The following is a 21763-nucleotide window of genomic DNA, read 5'->3' as shown; positions in this document are numbered from 1 at the left end:
TATCTTATGAACAGTAGACTTGCTTGATTACGAGTGATAAACAATTTCCTAAGCTGTCACGACAGTGGTAAGTTCGTAAGATCCGTCTAACGGAGTAGTTGTACATCACAATTAGGTGGTTCGTAATTAGTTTGCTTTTGTGCGGAGAAGTCGGGTTGAAGATGTTTAAATTCAATTAAAGTCAAACAAGAGCCATTTGTTATAATTAATGTTCCCGCGCCCGCGCGATCGCTACAATGCCTTCTTGATAATCGACTTGGCCGCGGCTTTGTTTCTTTAATGTGTGATCAGATATAGCTGACCATTAGGAGCGGCCTGACCGCTTCAACGGTCAATCAGCCCGACATTGGCTGAATGTTAAATTGATGCAAGCAGGAATGTAATAACTCTTCCACCTCGATCATGTGATTTCCTTCATCGGAGTTCTTGGTTTGTATTGGTGGAGTTGTAGAGGTGGCTACACCTCCCATTAGAACATGAATCACTACAATTGATTTTTGACAATCTGTTTTGATAACTCAATCAAACGTTATTACCCAGATATTAAGAATATACCCATGTCTTCCCTTAAATTAGGAGGGTCACTGGTTTGATCAAATTGAGATGGTTTTTGAAACCAGAAACGCCTTTTCTGGGGGGATTGTAATATGTAAACTCAATGGAAATAGATTGTATTTTATTTTAACTGTAATTTCTGACATTTGCCCTTTATTATTTACAGTGTCTTACTACGTAGCCTATCAATTAAAATATAAAAGGGTAAACCAATTCAGCTTGGTTGATCGTTGATTTGTTTATACCCGGTGGTATGGTATGACGAACAGTCCTCTCCTCGTACCATCTCCTATGAACATTCAACTCAGATGCGGAGACTTGGATGATGATACGTTCTGTGTGATGAGCTTAGTATCTGCTACCACCTTACCTACCTCTAGAGAAGCTCTAGAGTCTAGAGAACGTCAAAGAGATCCGGGAGTTTGACAGAATCTATATTAATTTATTGATCTCCTGAATCTGTTTTTCCCAAGTCTTTCAACATCTAATAGGAAAAGGTAATGAGTTTATATTAGGTCTTGCCTTTATATAAAAACATGTTTTATCAATACCAGCTATATTTGAAATAATTAAGATACGAAAAGCGCAAACATTATAATTTCATATGGGAGCTAAGGAATCATTCGTACTTAAAGTTGATATTTTATTCACTAAAACAATTTTGTTTTTAAATACGACGGATATCGTCTAACTATTTTGTTTGTTTGGATTAGGAAACTTTTAATGAAACCATCGCAGCAAATCTTCGTATTTAGCGAAACTGTTATGTTACTTCTTGAGAAACAACGAGAAGACTGAGGCTTTGTCCTAACTTCTTCAATTGTTTAACAAGGCCATTACTTAGGTTTCATCAAAATATTTATGTTTCAAACTAAGTTTTAGAGTTGTCTTACTTTATACTGTACAAACTTTGGGTTTTTAAATAACGTTATTGAAGTTCACGTTATTGTAATATTTTAACGTTTCAAAGCTAGAATATGATCAATGATTTATCCAGTGTATGATTCAGGATTTAATAACGTAACATATTGTGGTTAAAATGTAATATATGCTTAACAATGCAGTGTTACTAGCAGGAAATAAATTCAACAGATGGATGGCAGACAACGTGTGTGTTGTTGTGTGAAATAAATATGGGAATTCTGTCGCATGAAGCACTTACTCTTCAACATGATACGTGTCAGCGCCATTGTTGGTTACAGAACGCCGCCTAAATTGTATTGTATGCCGTATTTACCAATAATACAAATAACATTTATACAGGTAAATTAGTCTATAAACCTAGATAAGATTAAAACTGAACACAGATTGAATATATTCCTTGTTAATTTATATTGTTTTTACAAACGTTAGGTGGTATATTGTTCATGTTACAAATTGATGTGCCAGCCAGACCTTTATGTCACATATATTCATTATTCAGCTCATGTGAATGGTATAGAAAAACTATATAAATTAAAGTAAACTACAAACTTCATCCCGTTTGACTTCATAAGTATTAATAAGAATATAGATTGGTTAAGTTAAGCTGAAATAAACAACAGAACACAGTAATACAAACAAATAATCACACCTAATTTAACCCCATATAAGCCCCATATAACCTATTGCCAAGCCCTATATTGGCATTAATGTATTTACATAATATATAGTTGTATTACTTTGTGCATAACTCTATCTTATCATAGAAAGCAATCAGAACAAAACTGTAATTGTTATAGTTGATTTCAGTAATTATATTTATAGTCAATGAACACGGGAAATTTATCTACGTACTCATTAATACCGACAACATACGTCAACATACTGATGGCTTAGGTAGAAATTGCATTATTGTATTTCGAGATCAATTACAATTTCCCCAATTTTTGAAAAGCTGCAAAACAGCATTGAATGTTTTTTCCATGTCAGGACCAAAATAATATTTGGCTAGCTAAGTTTCCAAAAGAAGTTGCACACTTTTAACTATGCATTAAACTTGTAATCATACAATGTTAAACGAACATAACACGTAAAAAGTACAAAAGGTCTACTATGATTAAGTGTATAAAATTATAAAGTTATCGACGGAATGATAATTGAAAGTATAATACTTACTAAGCAAGTTTTTGGGACACTTTTTAAAATAAAACCTGTAACCATCAATAAAAGTATATTTAAATATGCACACAAATACATGTTGCTGATTGAAAAGTTAATGGCAAAAACATGGCTTTAAGTGGATAAAGGTGAAATTTAACTTTGCAAGAAATGGTGGAACGCGCATAAAATTAGCCCGAGTGGAGCTCTAAGGCGGGAATAAAAGCGAAACAAATGGTCCGTCGCGAGACGTTTGGGGAGAGCAATCTCAAAAACCCACAGCGGTGCTAAACTGAATTATATGTTTGCCGCCGAAAGTTTCGGGCCGAGCAGCGTTTTTAGCACATTCCGCCACTTTATTTAAACTCCCCGGGGGTAAATGCGGCATTGATTCTTCCCAGGATCAAGGTATCCTTGTGTCTGACGGTCGGGTGTTGCCGTCAACGCTCGGGTGTTGTCGTGGTCCGTCCCGAGCCGCACACGCACCGCACGCGCCAGTCTCGTCCGGCACCACTGAGGAGCGACACACGGGCCGCGCGCGTCCGATCCACAACATTCGCGTGCTAGTAATAACATTCACACCCATGCAAATTGAAATTTATTAATTATATAAATGTAATTGTAATTAAAATACTGCTTATATAATTAACTACAGCTAAAAAACGATGTAGTTGTTTTATATTACAAAATAAACTTGCATCTATTCGCTGACAAAGCCAATGTGAAGTATCTTGACGTAGTATATTTAAGTGTACTGTGCTGTGCAATGGAACGTCCCTGGCATATCATCGCACTTGTGATAGCTAACATCGTCTGCACTCTGGGGAAAATCACTCACGAGGAAATAGGTAAGTTGCGTTAGGATACTAATTCTTTAAACCTATCTCACAGCTATTTTTTTAAAATGCAAATATGCAATTTAGCACTTAATGTTTGTAAAAACAAAATAAATAAACATGAAATATATTCAATATGCATATGCAACGTAAACTTGTCGAATGTAAAATATAGTTGGAGAACAAATAAAGCAAAGATAAAAAATCCCAATCATGACTTTTAGTTCTTTCCCTGGGATAACATATTCCTAATTTCGAAACTTATTTGATCAATTTCAGCCTGACTTTATTTGCAATTTATTAACCATTAGCATTAATCATTGACATTATTTACGGAAGAACTGTTTTGTCGTTGTTTTAATATCAGTTAGAGGTTTGTTCATTTAACTTACTCTTGTTATTCAACACCTTTAGCTATATTTCCATATTAAGTATCAATATAAACAAGTAATATGGTTCGTAGTATTATGAACATACACCCAAGACGGATATGTTATCACAATTTAATATCTATTTAAATGTAGAACCTTTCTATTATTTGTTTATGCCATGAGTAATTACAGTAGTCTTCTTCTATAACTTTACCTACAACTGTGATTGCTAATAAATATTTTACTTTAATTTTTGGTTCAAAGGCTATACCGTGATAATTCACAATCACAATGGCTAGGTGTAAGCCCAGGTATCCTAATAAATGAGGTGGCTTTTAACAAGTAAACACAGTAAAAACTTTCAGTTTTTAGGGACAAATCACAGATAGCCATTATGGGTTCGGCAATGATTCACCTATAACATAACTTTTGAAAACCAACAACTTGCGACAACATATAACTAAAACAATTCAAACTTGTGCCGAAATCTAATGTCAAATGTAATCAAACAACATGTCAACAATAAGAGTCATTATACCAACAAATATCTTGTGTATTATTTCATCGTACTGCTAATATTGTCAAACTATAGCTTGTGCTCAGTTAAAGAGTGATTTCAAAATATAGCTTTTGCCTCATCAGAAATCTTCCAAACCATAAACAGTTAATCATACAAAGTATATATTATTTTTAACAATAATTTGCGTCAAACCAGTACCTACAATAACACTTCCCGTGTTGTGTAAATTCCAGATGAAGATGAGACAGTACATCTACAGTACTTGAAATACAGTAGGTGGGTCAACGGTTTGATTCGAAGAAAGGTATTCAACCATCGGCTGTACAAAAGAAATAAAAACAGGAATAATTCATTGTAATCATTGTAGCGATTATTGCAATCACAAATATAATGCATAACCCCCGGACCTAATACCCTGCTTATTGCATCCTTATTATGTGCTTACGATGTGTTTTATATCTCTGAAAACGCATATAACTTCTTAACGAATTTTATTCATGTTGGTAGAGGAATGGTGTTTAGTAATGATTACAATACGAAAGATATTAAACTGAATAAAATAATTCATAAATAAATAATTCATAGTAACTACTGTAATTGCATGGATGAAGCGAAATTAAGCTACCAAAGGCATACAAAAAACATGTTTATGGACACTGAAGGATTCAAAAAAATCACAAAAAGCAATTCACACTTTTTTTGTTATTCCAAACATCCTTATTGGCAACCAATCATATCCCAAAATAGAACTTACTAAAAACCTTACAATTACTTAACACATTTATATCTTAATAATCAATATATTTTAATAACAATACATTCAATAACAAATGCCCCCTTCGTGCATTAATTAAGTGCTGAAAAACAATTCTGTTTCATAAAAGGCCACTTAATAAATTGAAGGATAACAAAACAATGCTCCTATTCTTACTACTAGATTTGTATGATAAAGAAAGTTGATCCTAGGAATGAAACCAGTTTACCAAAACATTACCGGCGAAGTATCAAGATAAGTCAACGGCACCGCCAATCGTAAAGGGTATCTATAAATATACCAACAAATTCCAATAAGCTGATAGATACCAAGTATAGTATATACGACACTATTATGTAAACAGTGGCAATCGTAACCATACAGTAACCGTTTGGAGCAACTACGGCCATTGAGATAGCGTTTCTGAACCGTCTTTGTCTGACTTGGCTCAACGGTCTGATGTGTCGAAACATGAACTTACTTTCATTGTACCAACTTCTGTGTTGGTGATCCAGGTTTGGATTGCATTATTTGCCATTTTAATTTACAGTACCTATGTGATAATGCTAACACCTATGTGATAAGTCATTAAGATAAGTCAAGTTGTATATAAATAGTTTTAACACGTGTAATTTGTTAGTAGTCTGCTGTGAGAGGTGTCTCTTTATTTAAGTTGCCTCTAAAAAAAATTTAAATTATGCAACGATATCATGATGATTACTGATAAACAACAATCTATTTTCTTATAAAAGCTATCCTTTGTATTATATGATAATTAGATTCCAACCAAATTATTATAGTTTAAAGAGCTTTTGTTGTTCTTTAAATAACAAAACACAGGTTTTTTCTACTAATGTATCTACTGTATCTAATGTATGTAAGTACTAATGTATCTAATGTATGTATGCTATTAATGTACTAATGATGTATAAACTAGAAACACATTAAACCCCTTTTAAGTCATATTATCACTTGCATTCTTTGAATTAAATTCTAGTAACCATCCAAAATGTATGACAACAGTGATGGGTTTTATACAGGGTGAATAAAAAGTCAAGACCCCCCCCCCCCTCTAATATTTTTCCCATTAAATATACAGATATATCCTTTTGGTGGTCGTGCAATCTTAGCAGGAAGTTTCATTTTATGATTTTGAAATTTTTGAGTGTCCCCCCAAAAGGGGGGATTTGGGGGGTAACTCAAATATTTTAAATGTAAACCCCCTTCAAGTGATACCTCATTTTGAAGAGTTTACAAAAACTTAAAGAATGGTGAAAACTAGAGGTCGATATCTCTTCTCTATCCAAAATGGTAGCCCGTCAAATGTTGTAGAAAATCAATGGTAAAATTAGTTCGTAATAGTAATATTGGCTACCATTTTGGTTAGAAAAGAGATAGCGACCTCTAGTTTTCACCATTCTTTAAGTATTTGTAAAAATACAAAACAAAGTGTCAAAAAATGGGGGTTTACGTTTAAAATTTTTGAGTGTCCCCCCAAATCCCCCCATTTGGGGGGTTACTAAAATATTTTCAATTTAAACCCCCATCAAGTGACACAAGTGACACATTTTGAAGAGCTTACAAAAACTTAAAGAATGGTGAAAACCAGAGTTCGCTATCTCTTCTCTATCCAAAATGGTAGCCATTACCAACCAATTTTACCATTGATTTTCTACAACATTTGACAGGCTACCATTTTAGATAGAGAAGAGATATCGACCTTTAGTTTTCACCATTCTTTAAGTTTTTGTAAACACTTCAAAATGAGATGTCACTTGAAGGGGGTTTACATTTAAAATATTTGAGTTACCCCCCAAATCCCCCCTTTTGGAGGGACACTCGAAAATTTCAAAATCATAAAATGAAACTTCCTGCTAAGCTTGCACGACCACCAAAAGGATATCTCTGTATATTTACTTGGAAAAATATTAGATGGGAGGGTCTTGACTTTTTATTCACCCTGTATTAGTCACTCAAGTCAATTTATAAAGAATATAAAAAACCTACCAAAATATGTAAAAATCAGGTGGTATAGCTGTACAAAGTATTTAATTCATTTAGACCTATATTTATGGCTGTAAATAAAAACATTTACAAAGCTAAGAATATTAAATTATACTGAATGTAGCGTATAATGAAATAATCTATATTTTTCTATTTCCTAAATTAGGTCCCATTGAAATTTTTGTTTGCAAACATTCGAATTGTAGTGTTCTTATTTTGGTACAACTATTTTAAACTATGTTTGGTAAGGGGTGTTTTATTTTTACGCCCAATAATTTCATAATCACTGCATTAATGACATAACTCGCTTTAATTCGGCACTTTCTTTGTGTCCTTCTTCTGGATCGAGGTCTTCTCGTATGGCAAACACATGTTGATATTAATCATTCGGGTGTTGAAACATATATATGCAACTGATATATAGCCTTTCAAACTGTGAGAACCTTTAAAATCCACACTGATATGACTGTTTACTCATTTTCTGTGTTCAAAAATGTTTTATTACTCAATCATTGTAATGTTCATTTCTATTCCTCCATCCCGACGCCCGATATCCTTTTACGTACTTATAATGTTTGTAATTTTATTCGTATAGTCATACGACGTTTAGTCATAGGAGATTTTTTTCATATATCGTCATATTTTCTAAGAGTCAAAATATTGCCCAAGAAATTTAGCTCCTAAAAAATTAATAACATGTCAAATATATGTTTTAATCTTTAAAATCAAAACTTTTTTGTATTTGAACTCCATTGTTGTTGATCAAATAAACAATGAATTCTTAAGTATCCACTCTTCTATGTACCTTACAGTTTCAATTAAATTGGAACAATGGGAAAACAAGTTTTTTGCCTAGTTTTAAGTGTTTAGGTAAAAAAAAATATACTACGTATGCTTTAGTAACAGTTTTATAATCATACACTGACCTTTCGTTAGAGTACACTATTCAATTACTTGATTATGTTAACGATTAATAAGGTTTACCTTTTGCTTACATATATTATTGAATTACTTGATCATGTTAACGATTAATAAAGTATACGTTTTTTCTGCTTACAATACACTCATACTAGCGTGTTTTATCACACAGAACAATATAATGTAAGCTGCAATATCTTGCTAAATTAAGCTTCTGGTTCTAAATTAAAATAATCAACTTCCCTCTTACATTTATAAATTCTACCAGTCTTAGTTAAGCTGCAAGATATTTCAGCTTAACTAAGACTGGCAAAATTGATAAATGTAAGAGAAAAGTTTATTATTTTAATTTAGAATCAGAAGCCAACATTAGTAGTTAAATACAAATAGTGTACAATTTTCAACCTTACGATTTTAGCTGTATAATAAAAGCTGTATAAAGCTGCACAACACGAGTAAGCAAATACCAATATTGACTTATCACATTAACATTACAATTAAATTATGATCCTCCATCAAATTAAAGGTCTTATCTCAGGTGGAGGATTCCACACATTGAGTTTTCTTTCTCATCTAATGATCAAAGGATGGAATGTAAATGGCTCATTCAAGTTTACAACAACTGTCATTTACACACTAAGAGATTAAAATACAGGGTTATTCTAAATGATGGACCCATTTCTAATGCTTTATAGTTTTTATACTATTAAACTTACCGCTATAAAATACACATCAAACGAAAAAGCAACTCAAAGAGTTTATGCCTTCCAAAGACACATCATATAACAATATCGATCCAACAGAACTGTAGATTTAATTGTACAAAGTTAAAAAGTAATATCCAAATTTTTTTACCACTAGAAATTTGGAGGTTACTTTTTGCAAATAGCTTTTAAATGGTGAGGAAATTGACCAAAGTGGAAGGTAATATTCCGAAAGAGAATACAATTTCCTACAATCTACTATTACGCATATCTTGAAAATACTCAATTAATGTAGCCTAAATATGGCTTAAAATAAAAAAGTGTGAAATTTAATGTTTGCTATGTTTATTGTCGTCTACAATTAAAGGAGGAAATTTTTGGTACCTTTCTTGAAAATTTTCAAAAAATGCGTAATAGTAGATTGTAGGAAATTCTATTCTCTTTCGGAATAATACCTTCCACTTTGGTCGATTTCCTCACCATTTAAAAGTTATTTGCAAAAACGTCAAGTAACCTCCAAATTTCTAGTGGTAAAAAAGTTGGAGATTACTTTTTAACTTTGTACAATTAAATCTACAGTTCTGTTGGATCGATATTGTTAAATGATGTGTCTTTGGAAGGCATAAACTCTTTGAGTTGCTTTTTCGTTTGATTTGTATTTTATAGCGGTAAGTTTAATAGTATAAAAATTGTAAAGAATTAAAAATGGGTCCATCATTTAGAATAACCCTGTATTTAATTAGCCTACTAGAGTTTTTATGTGTAGATGTAGCTAACTAGTACTAAAAATATTACTGTTGAATTTAATTAGGTAATTATATCATAAACAGAATTAACTATGCAATACGTAATGTTAGCATATATGTACCAATTTACTTCAAACTGTATAACTAAACTCGATAATGGTTTACTGTAATACAATTATGTGGACGGTTATAATGGGCGAAAACTGGGGCGTGGATATTGAACGAAATGTGCATTTGCAGAGCTGTCCTATTTGCGCTTGCTGTTAACATGGACATTTTACTCCAATACTAAGGTAGGATAGTGTATACCATTGTTTTGTATATCGTATGGTAAATACCCCCGCCGCAGCAAACCTGCCGACTATGCGAATTTCCATTCGTCTGAATTAAAATTTTAATTAAATCTATTTTAAAAACATTAGGATTAATGAGTACCTAGGTTTGCTGCTACAAGGAAACTAACTAATAGTGTATTTTTAGTAAAATATTAATAGCTTAGTACAAAATAAATAAATTTGCCAAGTTTGATCAAAATATATCCATAAACAAGCAAACTACAACATTTGACAATATTCTCCATAAGAATAACATGGGAATTTTAAATTTACAATTTTTTTAATTTTCTCCGTTACTAATAATCGAACAAAAATACTTTTGTATACTAAATTATTTGTTTTTTTTCGCTCTTTAAAAAGGTCTAAAGAGAAATCGGGAAATTTTGTGTTTTGAGGGTCAAAAGTGAGAAAAACCTATTTTTACCCCATAAAACCCCCCGTAAAGCCCCGTTCCCATGGTCCGATCACGCTGCTTCGCGAACTCATTCAAGTTTATCCCGCTTTACACCTTTAAACCAAATTTCATCAAAATCGGACAAAAATTACTCAAGTTATCGCGTTCACGGACGTATATATATATATATATATATATATATATATATATATGTATATATATATAAGTCTATATATATATATATACATATATAAAAATTTGAACGAATGGTGTTTTTGGCCTCTGGGGACATCAAAATGAAAAAGTAAATCAGTCCCGGGTCTAGGTCTTACCGTGCCACCTACGGTAATAGCTACTTCCCTATAGGGAAATTCGCTAAAAGGAAGGATCCGTTCTTAAAATAGTAAAAAAAGAACAATAATTTAAAGTGCAACATAGATTTTTTTATGGATTAGCAACTGATTGCGTACATAACTAAAAGCGTTCTGTTGATGATATTTGTTTTAATTATGCTTCATCTAGTCAAGTTGTTCGTGCACCACAAGTGATCAAGGGTCTTAAATCTGTGTTTTTGTTCTTCTGGGTATAAGTTAATATGCAGATTACTATCTGAATATACCTCAAAATATGTAGGAGTTTTGATAATCGAATTGCTCAATAGTAGTGAAATCCGAGTCACAAAACAAGGCAAGGAAGGTGTAAGTGTGGAGCTGATATACGAGCTTGAATATTAACAGAGTAACGAGTTTTATAAAGAAGTTTGATGTATGTCTAAGGCACGTTCCAATGTACGCCAAACTTGTTAATTACATTTATCGTTTTGTACAAATTTCAGATTTTATATTAGTTTAGCCATGAACTAAATTTAAATATAAGTAAACTTTAACTTAAAGTTCAACGCAAACATCTGGCTATGGATAATGGCCTCCTTCCTACTGTCAGATCAGGGTGGTAATAATTATTCTCTCCAAAGTAAAATTATCAAATTTTAGTATACACAACTGAATTCAGATCAAAAAAAAAAAAAAAGAACAATTTTGTATTTGCATCATATTGATCTATATCCATTGCTTACCGAGATGTTGAAAGCGGAAACACAGACAATTGTCCCCATGTCACAAGGGAAAAAAATATATCTCGCTTTTTTCTCAACACATCTTAATACAAATTGGTATGTGAGTTCATATAGTACTAATATCATAATCTACTTGATTCTTTTCATAATCTACTTGATTATGTCCTAGAATCCCCCATTTTGACATTTCCGTGTTAGTAAACTTGCATACCCATTACTCACTTCCCATGCAATTCTTATAGACAATATTTGTGCATGTTTGTTTATGAACAAACGTTGAAAAACATGGCTCCATTTTAATGATTTGTAACGAGCCTTTTTCCTAGGGGGGTAAATATTTGCTATTTGGCCGCGCACCGATTGTTGAGGTAAGCAAGCGGCGGCGGCGAACCTGGCTAGCACCCTTTGACCCGGCTTATCAGTTCGGATAAGCTTGTGTATCCTGGGACTACCGGATAGCCGAGAAGGACATTCGAGTCGTGGATCCCGGACAGTGAGGATAGTGTGGTGTCTTGTGAAGACGACTGGGATACGTCGGTGGTGTACGTAGAGAGGAGTGTACGTGACAGTGGTGTCGGAGTACGTTGGTGGTGTGATCGCGCCGAGTGTTGGTGTAAGTTGGGTACAGACCCACTATTGGTGAGTGGACGACGTTCCTTACATTTTGGTTTGATAAGAGTTGATAATATTAATATCTGATTTTATTGCGAGAGTTAGTTGTAACCAAACTGGTCAAAGCCTGACGGTAGTTAGGATTTATTTATTAGTCAGGAATAATATCAAGGTATATTCCTGACTGTTCTGGGCAGGTGCTAAAGCGCAAATAATATATTTTATTGACTACAGTAGATATTATTTTGCGTTGTACCAAGAGTTATTTATATTACTAATAACTGTGAGGCCCGACAAACCTAGGCTGCACGATTTAGCGTGCGTAGTTGGAAACACGTGGCCAGTAGGCTAGTAGCTAATATTATTAGCCTATTAACAGAAGCCCAGCTAAGTAACATAAAGTTGGTAGTAGCAGTAACAGTAGTAGGGTTGTTATTGTTTATTCATTTGATTATTTTAATTTAACCTGAACAGCTTGTTTGGTAGTCCAACACGTTATCTTGGTAGCTTGGATAGCGGAGTACCGGCTATCAGATAATATATTTATCTAGTGTTTGGAACGTATTTAATATTTATTTATCTGCTACTAAGTAGCTCAATATTTTAATAGTGCAATTGCCATTTAGTTTTGCTTGTTTGGCTTGGTATTTATTGAGACCAGCTACTAGTGGTGTAGTCACTCTACCTATAGTGTACTTGTATATTATTATGTGGTACGATTATTGAGTGAACTGTTTGATTCTTAGCTTGGGCATTAGAGTTGTGTATTGGATTATAGTGGCCTAGTAGACCCCGCCTGGTGATAACACGCGTTGTGGTTTTTATTGGCAAGTCGTCGTGTAACTCACCGTGTTTTAGGCACTCTGGGCTTAACTATTGGATAGTTAGGACGAAGCCCGAGTTGTGTAGTCAGCGACGACCCCTAGGAGTGTGGAGAATCGGCGTAGGCCTGGTAGTGATTATTGCACGCTTGTTTTGGTGACTTGTTTTTGACTTGTTCACAGTGCCCGTGTATGAGCCAGTCCTATACCGGTTAGACCCTGGAACTTTACCCAGCCATTGTAGGCTGAGCTATCCCCGGCAACCGGTTGCGACTGCTGCACTTTTAATATTTTTTTTTTTTTCAGTGCAGAAAACATCGTCGCAGATTTATCGAAGCATTTGAAATTCGCTGAGTATGCAGGTCTGCTGTAACGGGGGTATTTAAGTTATGAACAAATCTCACAAATTATTGGTGGAATATAAAATAAAATAGGCTAGGCGTGTTTTTGTGAAATTTGTAAGGGTTTTTCAAAGTTGATATTCCGAATCAAGTAATTTTACACAATTTTTTTCTCACGAAAAAACTTATAGACCTAAATCCACCTAAATATTTGCATAATGTTGTCTAGAATAAGTGGTAAATATTTTAATAATGTTGCTTAATTGGTTCATATAATAAAGGGATTCTATTTAAGTCACACCTTCCCTTCACAAAAAATCCAACAGTAGTTGGATATGTGCAGAGTTTTCTGCTGGACTAGTATATTTAAAACTGCTATTAAATACTATTTTGTTTCACACTTTATCGAGATAGCAAACGTTACACCATACTGCAATGATAAAAAGAATGATTTAATTAGTAAAACATCATTGGATTAGCTGCATTGATAATCCGTCCGCTTTGGTTTATTAGTGAACAATTAAATCTGGGCTATCGACTGTCGGATGGAAACAACAAATTGATTGTGACGTCAGTCAGCGGCCTTGGCAATTCCATTAGCTGGACACAGTTAAATGGACAATTAATCAGCCGAAAGCAGTGTGAGCCTCTTGCTCATTTTACTGCTTTAACTACCATAATATAGTCTGGTTCTTGTCTTTCACCAGTGTTTGTTGTCAAAAGAAATTGATACTGTTTTCACCTATACAATTGCAGAAAAAAGTTTTAAATTTCGTTTTGAATCGTATTTGTGAACCCATAATGTAACATTATTTTTGTCTCGCCCGAAATAAAACATTACTGGTAGTATGTCCCTAACCTTTGAATTGATAACTACAGTATAACCGTAAATGTGAGAGAAGAGAAAAGATAAGGAGATAAATGGAAGCGCCAGCGGGCGGAAAACAATCCACTCTGGGATGAGGTTGAAACCTTTATTGAATGATAACACCTACCAAACTTTTGATTTAGAGGATCATCTTCCCAAAGCCCTCTAAGTTATCTCTACCTCAATATAATCTTGTTAATTGTATAGTTTCTTATTACAGCTAACAATATTATTTGAACACCGATTTGTTTCATAAAGTAATTATAAGTTATTTTAAAAGAAATTTGATCTTTTTGCATAGCCCTTATTTGGTACACATAACAATACCTTTTTTGTAATCTTCGAAAAGTAACTTTAACTTTCTTCGATAAAGATTACGTTTGCAATAAAAATGGGTTGCGAATTATGTTTTACTCATTTGTATTAGAGCACAAGATGAAGAGTCGACCGGTCTACATAACCCAAGTATGCCAAGGGCTTAATGTCTACCAGATTTCAATCTAGCTGTCAACGCATATTCATTCACTATACATATACTATGGAGTTCGTTTTTTGCAAAGTTTAAAGTTTGCCAATTGAAATAGGTACACTGTTATAGTTACAATAAAATATCAAAGTATATCACTTCTTTTCCCCATTATTCCGATTAGTTGTGGTTTTAAATATAAACAAATTAAACCGGGATTTTTTATTAGATTTTAAGAAACCAACGTTGATACTGTTAACTATCGTGATTTAATACCATTACTCAATCCGTTTTACAGACAACATCCAGTAAAACTGAAGCAAATGTAGAGGCTAGGCCACGTAATAGCGATACTTCAACAACACGTATGTTTTAAAAATATAGCTCCGACGAGTGGTCGTTGTAATGATCCCACCCTCACTTCGCTCGACAAAAACTCAAGTCCTCTATATTTAAATTGTACTACTGTACTTGGATTTGAACTCATTTGTGAAATCGTACAACCGTAATATATCTTGGCATCATTAAATGTGTAAACCCAATTATTTTCTCATATGTATTTTATGACCATAAATTAACAATACAAATCTTTAACTCGATTGATAATCCATAAATTAGCCCAATGAAGCATATCTATTTAATGTATTGCCAAATACACATACAAAGAACACCTTTAAAATAACTATATAAGTGTACAATATTTTACAAACAGGGCGAATAAGAAATGTTCTATGAAATATGAAACCACGTTTTTGAGAAGTTTAAGTAGATTCTGTAACCTACACAAACGCAATAAAACCAACAGGCTCTTGAAAAACAAATAAATGTGAACTTAAGTGAATTAAAAAATTTGAGTAAAACTACCCTCAAAGGAAAATTAAAGGATATTAAACCTTGGACCAGATCGAGCCAGAGATCTTGTGACCAGTAAGACATTAAGTAATATGTAGCTTATATAATCATGGATATAGTTTAGTATTTAACACATTTTTTGCTCTCAACAGAAAATAAGGAGATCAACAAAGTAAATAGAAAGTATAAAGGAGTTTACCACAGAAACGGTTGAAACTTACCTTTTATATTTTCTGTAGTCTACTTTCTCAAATTTTAATGTGGCAAACAGACGCCTCCGCAAGCTTAGTGTAAGATATTGTTGTTGTTCATTTCCGCTCAGCGACACTCTCCCGACAATACTTGGAGTGGAGAAAAGCATTAGAGTCCACAATATACATTTTTGTTTTGTTTGTCCTTGATATACTTTTCTGCAGTCAAAATCATTCGATATAATAAATATCACGCTTATAATGTTATAAGATAGACAAGTAGCTTCATTTGTTATAAGTAAAGAACGATTTTGTCCTAGCACCATAAGGGTTTTTACAATCAGGGTATAGATTTACTTAATCAGACACCGTTCGGTAGGTTGACGTAGGAAAAAGGTAAAAGATTTAATTACTTTTCTGTCGGCATTCTTTAGGAGATAAAACTCTTTGTGTTTTCAGAATGAAATGGGCACCTGTAATTAAATTAGGGTGTCAAAGTAGAATTCTTCAGCTCGGCCAGGACGATTTATTCCTGCTGGGGATCAGTTTATCGATTTCATGAGATTTCACCCTTCGTCGTCTCTGCGGGCGGTCCCAGACAAAGGCTTCGACAGTCGATGTATGATGGGGTGGCCGAGTGGTGTTATAGGTCTCAGCTGTATTGGGCTGTTTGTAGAAAATACCTTATACTGCAGAAAATATAATGAATTAGAGTTATTGTTTGGCTATTCCAAACATGTTGTTTAACTATTGTTCCGGAAAAATTTACTGAGGAAGTAGTGTGGCTACGTGGTTATTTTAAACCAAGCCAGCTTTTAAAAAGCGAACTAGAAGAAGAAGAAGAATAAGAAGAACTATTGTTGTTGAGACAACGCAGACTGAATATTAAAAACGCCACCGTTAGATTAAAGGTTTCAATAGTATGAGATTGTGATTTATCATTTTGTGTTGTTATGTAATACAAAAAAATGTTTTCGTTGTTACTATAGTCTCAAAAGCAAGAAAACTAGTGCAACATTTAAAAAACCTTCATGAAGAAAAAAAACCTTTATCAACATACAATAAACTATTTCAATACTTAAACTGGATAAATAATGTTGATATTATTTCCTAATAGACCGTTTTCCTTTGTGAGATTTTGCTTATCATGTAAACAATAATAATATATTTATTCGATATTAAACCCACTAGTAGATGATATCGACCTTAGGATATTTTATATTTTGACTCTTAGAGAACTTCATATAAACTAGTATAACTAGTTAAATCGTAGTAGTAAAATGGGTATTAAATATAATTTAGTTTTTATTTTTGGTTCTCTAGCAGTTTAGTTTGTGTATTTAACAAAAATTGTAAATGTATATTTCATAATAAACAAAAAATGTTTTGCAGTGGGTGAACATTAATTTAAATAATGTGTAATCAAGTGATAATAGTTTCACCACTAGGTCTACATAAAAGAGGTACATATATTTGCCACAAATATATGCATATGTACGGTGTAATATTTGTTAACATGGAAAATAAATATAATTCCTTTCATTCTTTCTTTTTAAATAATTTTACAATCTCACAGGAATATATTGTCAAATATTTGATCGTGCTTTACTTACTGGTCAGGACAAAAGTAATTGTTTAAATAAATGCAACATAAACTCTTCAGAGGCACAAACATTTAATGGCGACTTCTAAAGTACGCTATAGAATATGTCGGCTGACCCATAGTTCAATGGATGTACGAGTTGAGAGGCAGTTTGATGATATACGACAATATTTACTTCGGAATATCTCGTGGTCTAACGATGATAAATTGAGCCGGACCACGTGCTCAACCAAGAGTAATGACAGCATAATCTGTTATGTCATCGACAATGGTTCACATCACATTTTATACGATTAATCTATACTTAATCGGATACATTTTTAATAAGTTACTCTCCTTTTGTATAATACTAGTCGCTGTACCAGTGCTTCGCTACGGGGAGAGCAAAAAGATAGTGTTGCACTAAATGTTGTAACTTGTTAATGCAATTGAACATTCCAGAAAGCAAATTATTTTTTTAATTAAATTATATATCAAGATTCGTTGATTCTTTAAAAGATAATACCCAAGGTAAACATGGGAAACTCCAGGACATTCAGGGCGGAGCCCAAAAGGATTTTGGAGATTAGATAGGCCTATATGTTAATGGAGAATTAAGAGCTATCATGATGCCGAATTTTAGCCTCATCCAACCAGTAGTTGCCTGATTGTTCTCAAACAAACAAAAATATATGCAGTACTGTAATATTAATGTATTAACTGTACATATAAATACGTATGATTTTATGCAATTGTGATTTTTCCAACCTCAGTCATAATGAATGGTTGTATTATACGATTTATGAAGGTTTGTTTTGAGTATTGTAACATTTACAAAACTTCTGGTGTTACAGTATAGAAATTTATACTTTATGAATATTTAAATTTTTTAACATTTAATAGAACAAAAAATAAAATAAAATATTTGTAATCTTATCATTAAAAAGTGAAGATCGAAAGTCAGAGTTACCAGAAGACTCGGACTATTGTCGTAATCCACAGTTGGTCTGATTGGTCTGGAGGAAATCTTTCAGTTTTCTTATTTAACTTCCAAACTCTATCTTAAAGATGAAACATCAATGACCTTAAAGGAAAAATGATAGCGAATTACTTCTTACAAATATTCCAAACACTTTTTTACTGAACTGTTGATGTATATTTAACAATATACTTTTCAAAAATTGCATACATTAAAGAATGTGTTTTGGCGAACCTATTTCTGCAAGTAATCTTCTTATTTAATTGCCATCCTTGAACAGTCAGATTAAAACTATTCTTACTACACGCGTGCGAAACCTTTTCAGACTGTAAACTGGGACATTAGTTAGAAGCGTTAGAGTACAGTAATTGTATTGAGTATTTTCCTTTTAAGTGCGAGTATTAGGTTTGTTTCAGAAATAGTGGTGTAATACTAGGGTTCTCAACTTTTGAATTCCTCGTTAGCACAAATTTAGTTTCAAAGTTCTTTTAAGGGTTTGAAATTTAAAATTGGCAAATATTTCTTACTTACCTGGCTTATCTAAGTTTCAGCCAAGATCGATTGTATACGATGGTAAAACCGTAAAATTTAATACAATTATAATGACTATGTGGTTTTACTGGGTGTGTCCACCCATGCAAGCTAGCTTGTATTTTGTCATCACTTGACGGTATCTGTTGACTAGTATGAAGATATGTCCTTTTATAATATGAGTGGGATTTTTTACTAAAGATACATAATCTTGAAGTTTCCACTCATATTTATATATTTGTAGTAAATATAAGAATAATAAAAGACTAAATATGTGGTTGTAAATAACTAATTGAATTAAACTTATTGTAATAAGTAATTAATCTTATTTCGAATATTACACTCTATTCAAGAGGTAGTAAACCATGTTCTGTTATGCAAACAACTGACAATTTGTTCATTCAAATGGAAGGACTACTAAGTATACATAGTAAATGGTGATTGTGGTAGTAGTCACGGACGTTGTGATGACAACTCTGCCTGGGTGTGTGACGTCATGGTCCACGACACACAGGAAACGAACCATACTGCCACTGACACCAGGTGTCAGCATGACTGTGTGGTTACATGCATCGAGGGGATGTCTACAGTGCAAAACCCACAGTTTATGTTCATGAAACATTTTTATAATATATTAAACCTCTTCCTCCTCGTGCTTGGCTAAGAATATAGGAAAGTCTACGTTATTTAACAGTGAAGAAAAACTCCTTCTACACGGTAGGATTAAACTTGTTTGCTCAAAAGAGTAATAATTTATAGGCTCCAAACAATCACTTGTTTTCCTTCAAGCTATTAATTTATTGCATAGTATAATGCTACTTTACCTATGCTTAAGGGCAGATGAAAAACATTTTAGTATTTTCGGAATAGATTTTGTAAAAAAATGCTTTATCTTAGCCACTTTGCGTTCCAAAACAAGTATAAATACTACGTTAAATTTTCTTTGTAAATACCCCCTAATAATGTCAATGGGCTAGTTGAAAAATCTGTTTTTTCTTTGTGTATAATAGAATTTAAATTCATTTTGATGCATAAACAGTTAACGAGCAAATCAGCAAATTAGAGCTTCTCGAGCGTTGATTGATCAAAGAGCTCAGAGTTTTATGAGGCTCACCTTTCAATGTATACAAAAAGGTGAAAAAGTCTTACTTTTGTAAAAAGCAAAGACGATTTTTTGGTTCTTATATAACAGTATTATGACAGTGAAATCTTCAACCAATATCATTATGGTCTTAACATTAACGAAAAAAAACTCTTTATTATTTTTTGTGTTATGATGTATTTTCAACTATATTTGAAAATATAAACACTGAAAAGCTATTTGAATAGTATTTTAACAGTGTAAGTAATTAAAAATTTCAGGCCCATAACAATTTGTATATATAAATTAGCCGATGACTTTTAGCTTTGATGTATCCAACACTTTTGTAAAAGTCTGTATAATTTATAAAAAGTTATTTATAAATGTAAACATTTTTATTATTATCGTAGCTCATTTTAAAGCTATATTTAAATTTGGCTAAGTTTATTAAAATAATTAAATGCAAACAAGCTGCAAATTATAAGAAGATAAGGCACATCCAGCAAAAATCGTAGAAGAAAGAAATTGATTGGCGGCTTTGAAATATAAACAAAATTATAATTAGGTTGCCACGGAGATTACTGTCGGTTTGGAATCCCTTCCCAGTAGATTTCTGTCGCCCTTGAGTAGAGCTTAACAGCTGATTGGAAGATTAAAGTCCATGTAACTTTTGGGAAAACCACTATTGTAGCTGATGTCTCAATATTACTCAATATTCTACAATTTTATACGTCTACTAATAGCATTTGTAATATATTAATTATATATAATTAAAGAAAATGAGGCAGGCCTACGTTCTGTGACAACAGTTACAGTAAAAGCAATATTATTACAAATGAAAGTAAATATGGTACTATTTAAGTGCTCGTTATTAGAAAACTATTCGTAATAATGTACACCCGTATCAACAAATTTCACCATAGAGTAAGTAAAGTATGCTAGATAACCGCTAAAGCCCTCAAGGTCTTTGAAAATAGTGTAGAATAATTTTATTAGTTCAACGTACTACAAATCCCTATTTTTCTAAAAGACTATTTCCGAATATTGGATTCAGGGTTAGAATCTTAAAGACTATCTTTATTACTGTCAATTGCATATAGCAAAAGAATAATACAAGTTTGTTATGTAAGAGTAATATACATCTCTGTTATTGAGATGTTAATTTATCATGCCACTGTACGCTGTGTTTGTCTGGACTACGTGTATTGCTAGAAAGTCTTTTAAAAATACACTGTATAACCAAACCTATAAATTCTAATGTAGTATCGTCAATGACAAACGCACCTTCAATTTACCGGACAGACCAAGACTTAGAATCATGTATAACCTAGGATGGAAGCAGTTAGTCTAGCGGTAGTTATGCTATAATAAGTAATGATTTGCCATTATTTATTCAAATATGATCTAGATAGCCTCAGTGTCCCACTCATTAGCTAGGACATGGGCAGGAATGACTCGGCAAAGTAGTTGTCCTACTTATCAGGCGCACTAAACGATGAAAGGATAATAATTAGGTTTCACTAAGTAACCAACTACTGAACTGTCTAATGCTAATTTTACGCATACAATAAAACTAATTTTAACTGCATCCTGTATAACCGGTGCCCACGTTAACCAAAACCATAAAAATGGCAACCAGACTTGCTAGTCGTAGCGCGGATAAATGGGTCGGCTTAGTTAAGAGAATGTAATGAAATAGACGACGACCCAGATATCATACCGTGATAAAGATTAAGTTTAGTCACATTTGTCGTTTATTTTAAGAAATAGATTTCGTGTATATAGTTGTAGGTTTAAGATGGCAGTAATGAAGATAACATAAAAACTACTGATGTATAGATAGATTTCTTAGACACGAAATAGCCTTTAAGAGTTCTTGGAGAGTAGACGTTCTAACTCATAAAACCATAAGGAACTACAAAGAAAATTTCTAATCCCACTGTGCATAAGTTATTTAAATTACAATCCCTTTGGCATTTGAAGAAAATACTTTGAGATGGTAAATAATTCTTCAGCGGCTGTTTGAAACAAACAAAATTAACATTGCTCTTACGACAGGAACTTCAAGATTGTTGATAGCTTCCATGGACTTTCTTGGAAAAGAATAAAAAACTACATCGACAATATCTAATCTCACAGTGCCCTGGA

At 32.9% G+C, this 21763-nt stretch overlaps 1 protein-coding gene across 2 annotated transcripts in view; it reads left to right on the top strand.

Moving 5' to 3' along the window:
- The first annotated feature begins 3292 nt into the window (after positions 1 to 3292).
- Positions 3293 to 21763, top strand: part of LOC128982774 (nephrin-like) — a 121654-nt gene continuing 103183 nt past the window's right edge. For both annotated transcript variants that reach the window (XM_054401741.1, XM_054401742.1), the window contains exon 1: positions 3293 to 3482. In XM_054401741.1, coding sequence (XP_054257716.1) covers positions 3401 to 3482 — 82 coding nt within the window. In that variant the 5' untranslated portion in view covers positions 3293 to 3400. The remainder of the gene's footprint in view (positions 3483 to 21763) is intronic.

This window comes from Macrosteles quadrilineatus, unplaced genomic scaffold (assembly GCF_028750875.1).
Source record: "Macrosteles quadrilineatus isolate MER2022 unplaced genomic scaffold, UCM_ALF_1.0 Scaffold_1__1_contigs__length_201487025, whole genome shotgun sequence".
Lineage (NCBI taxonomy): Eukaryota > Metazoa > Arthropoda > Insecta > Hemiptera > Cicadellidae > Macrosteles > Macrosteles quadrilineatus.
This window is presented reverse-complemented; position numbering and strand designations above follow the sequence as displayed.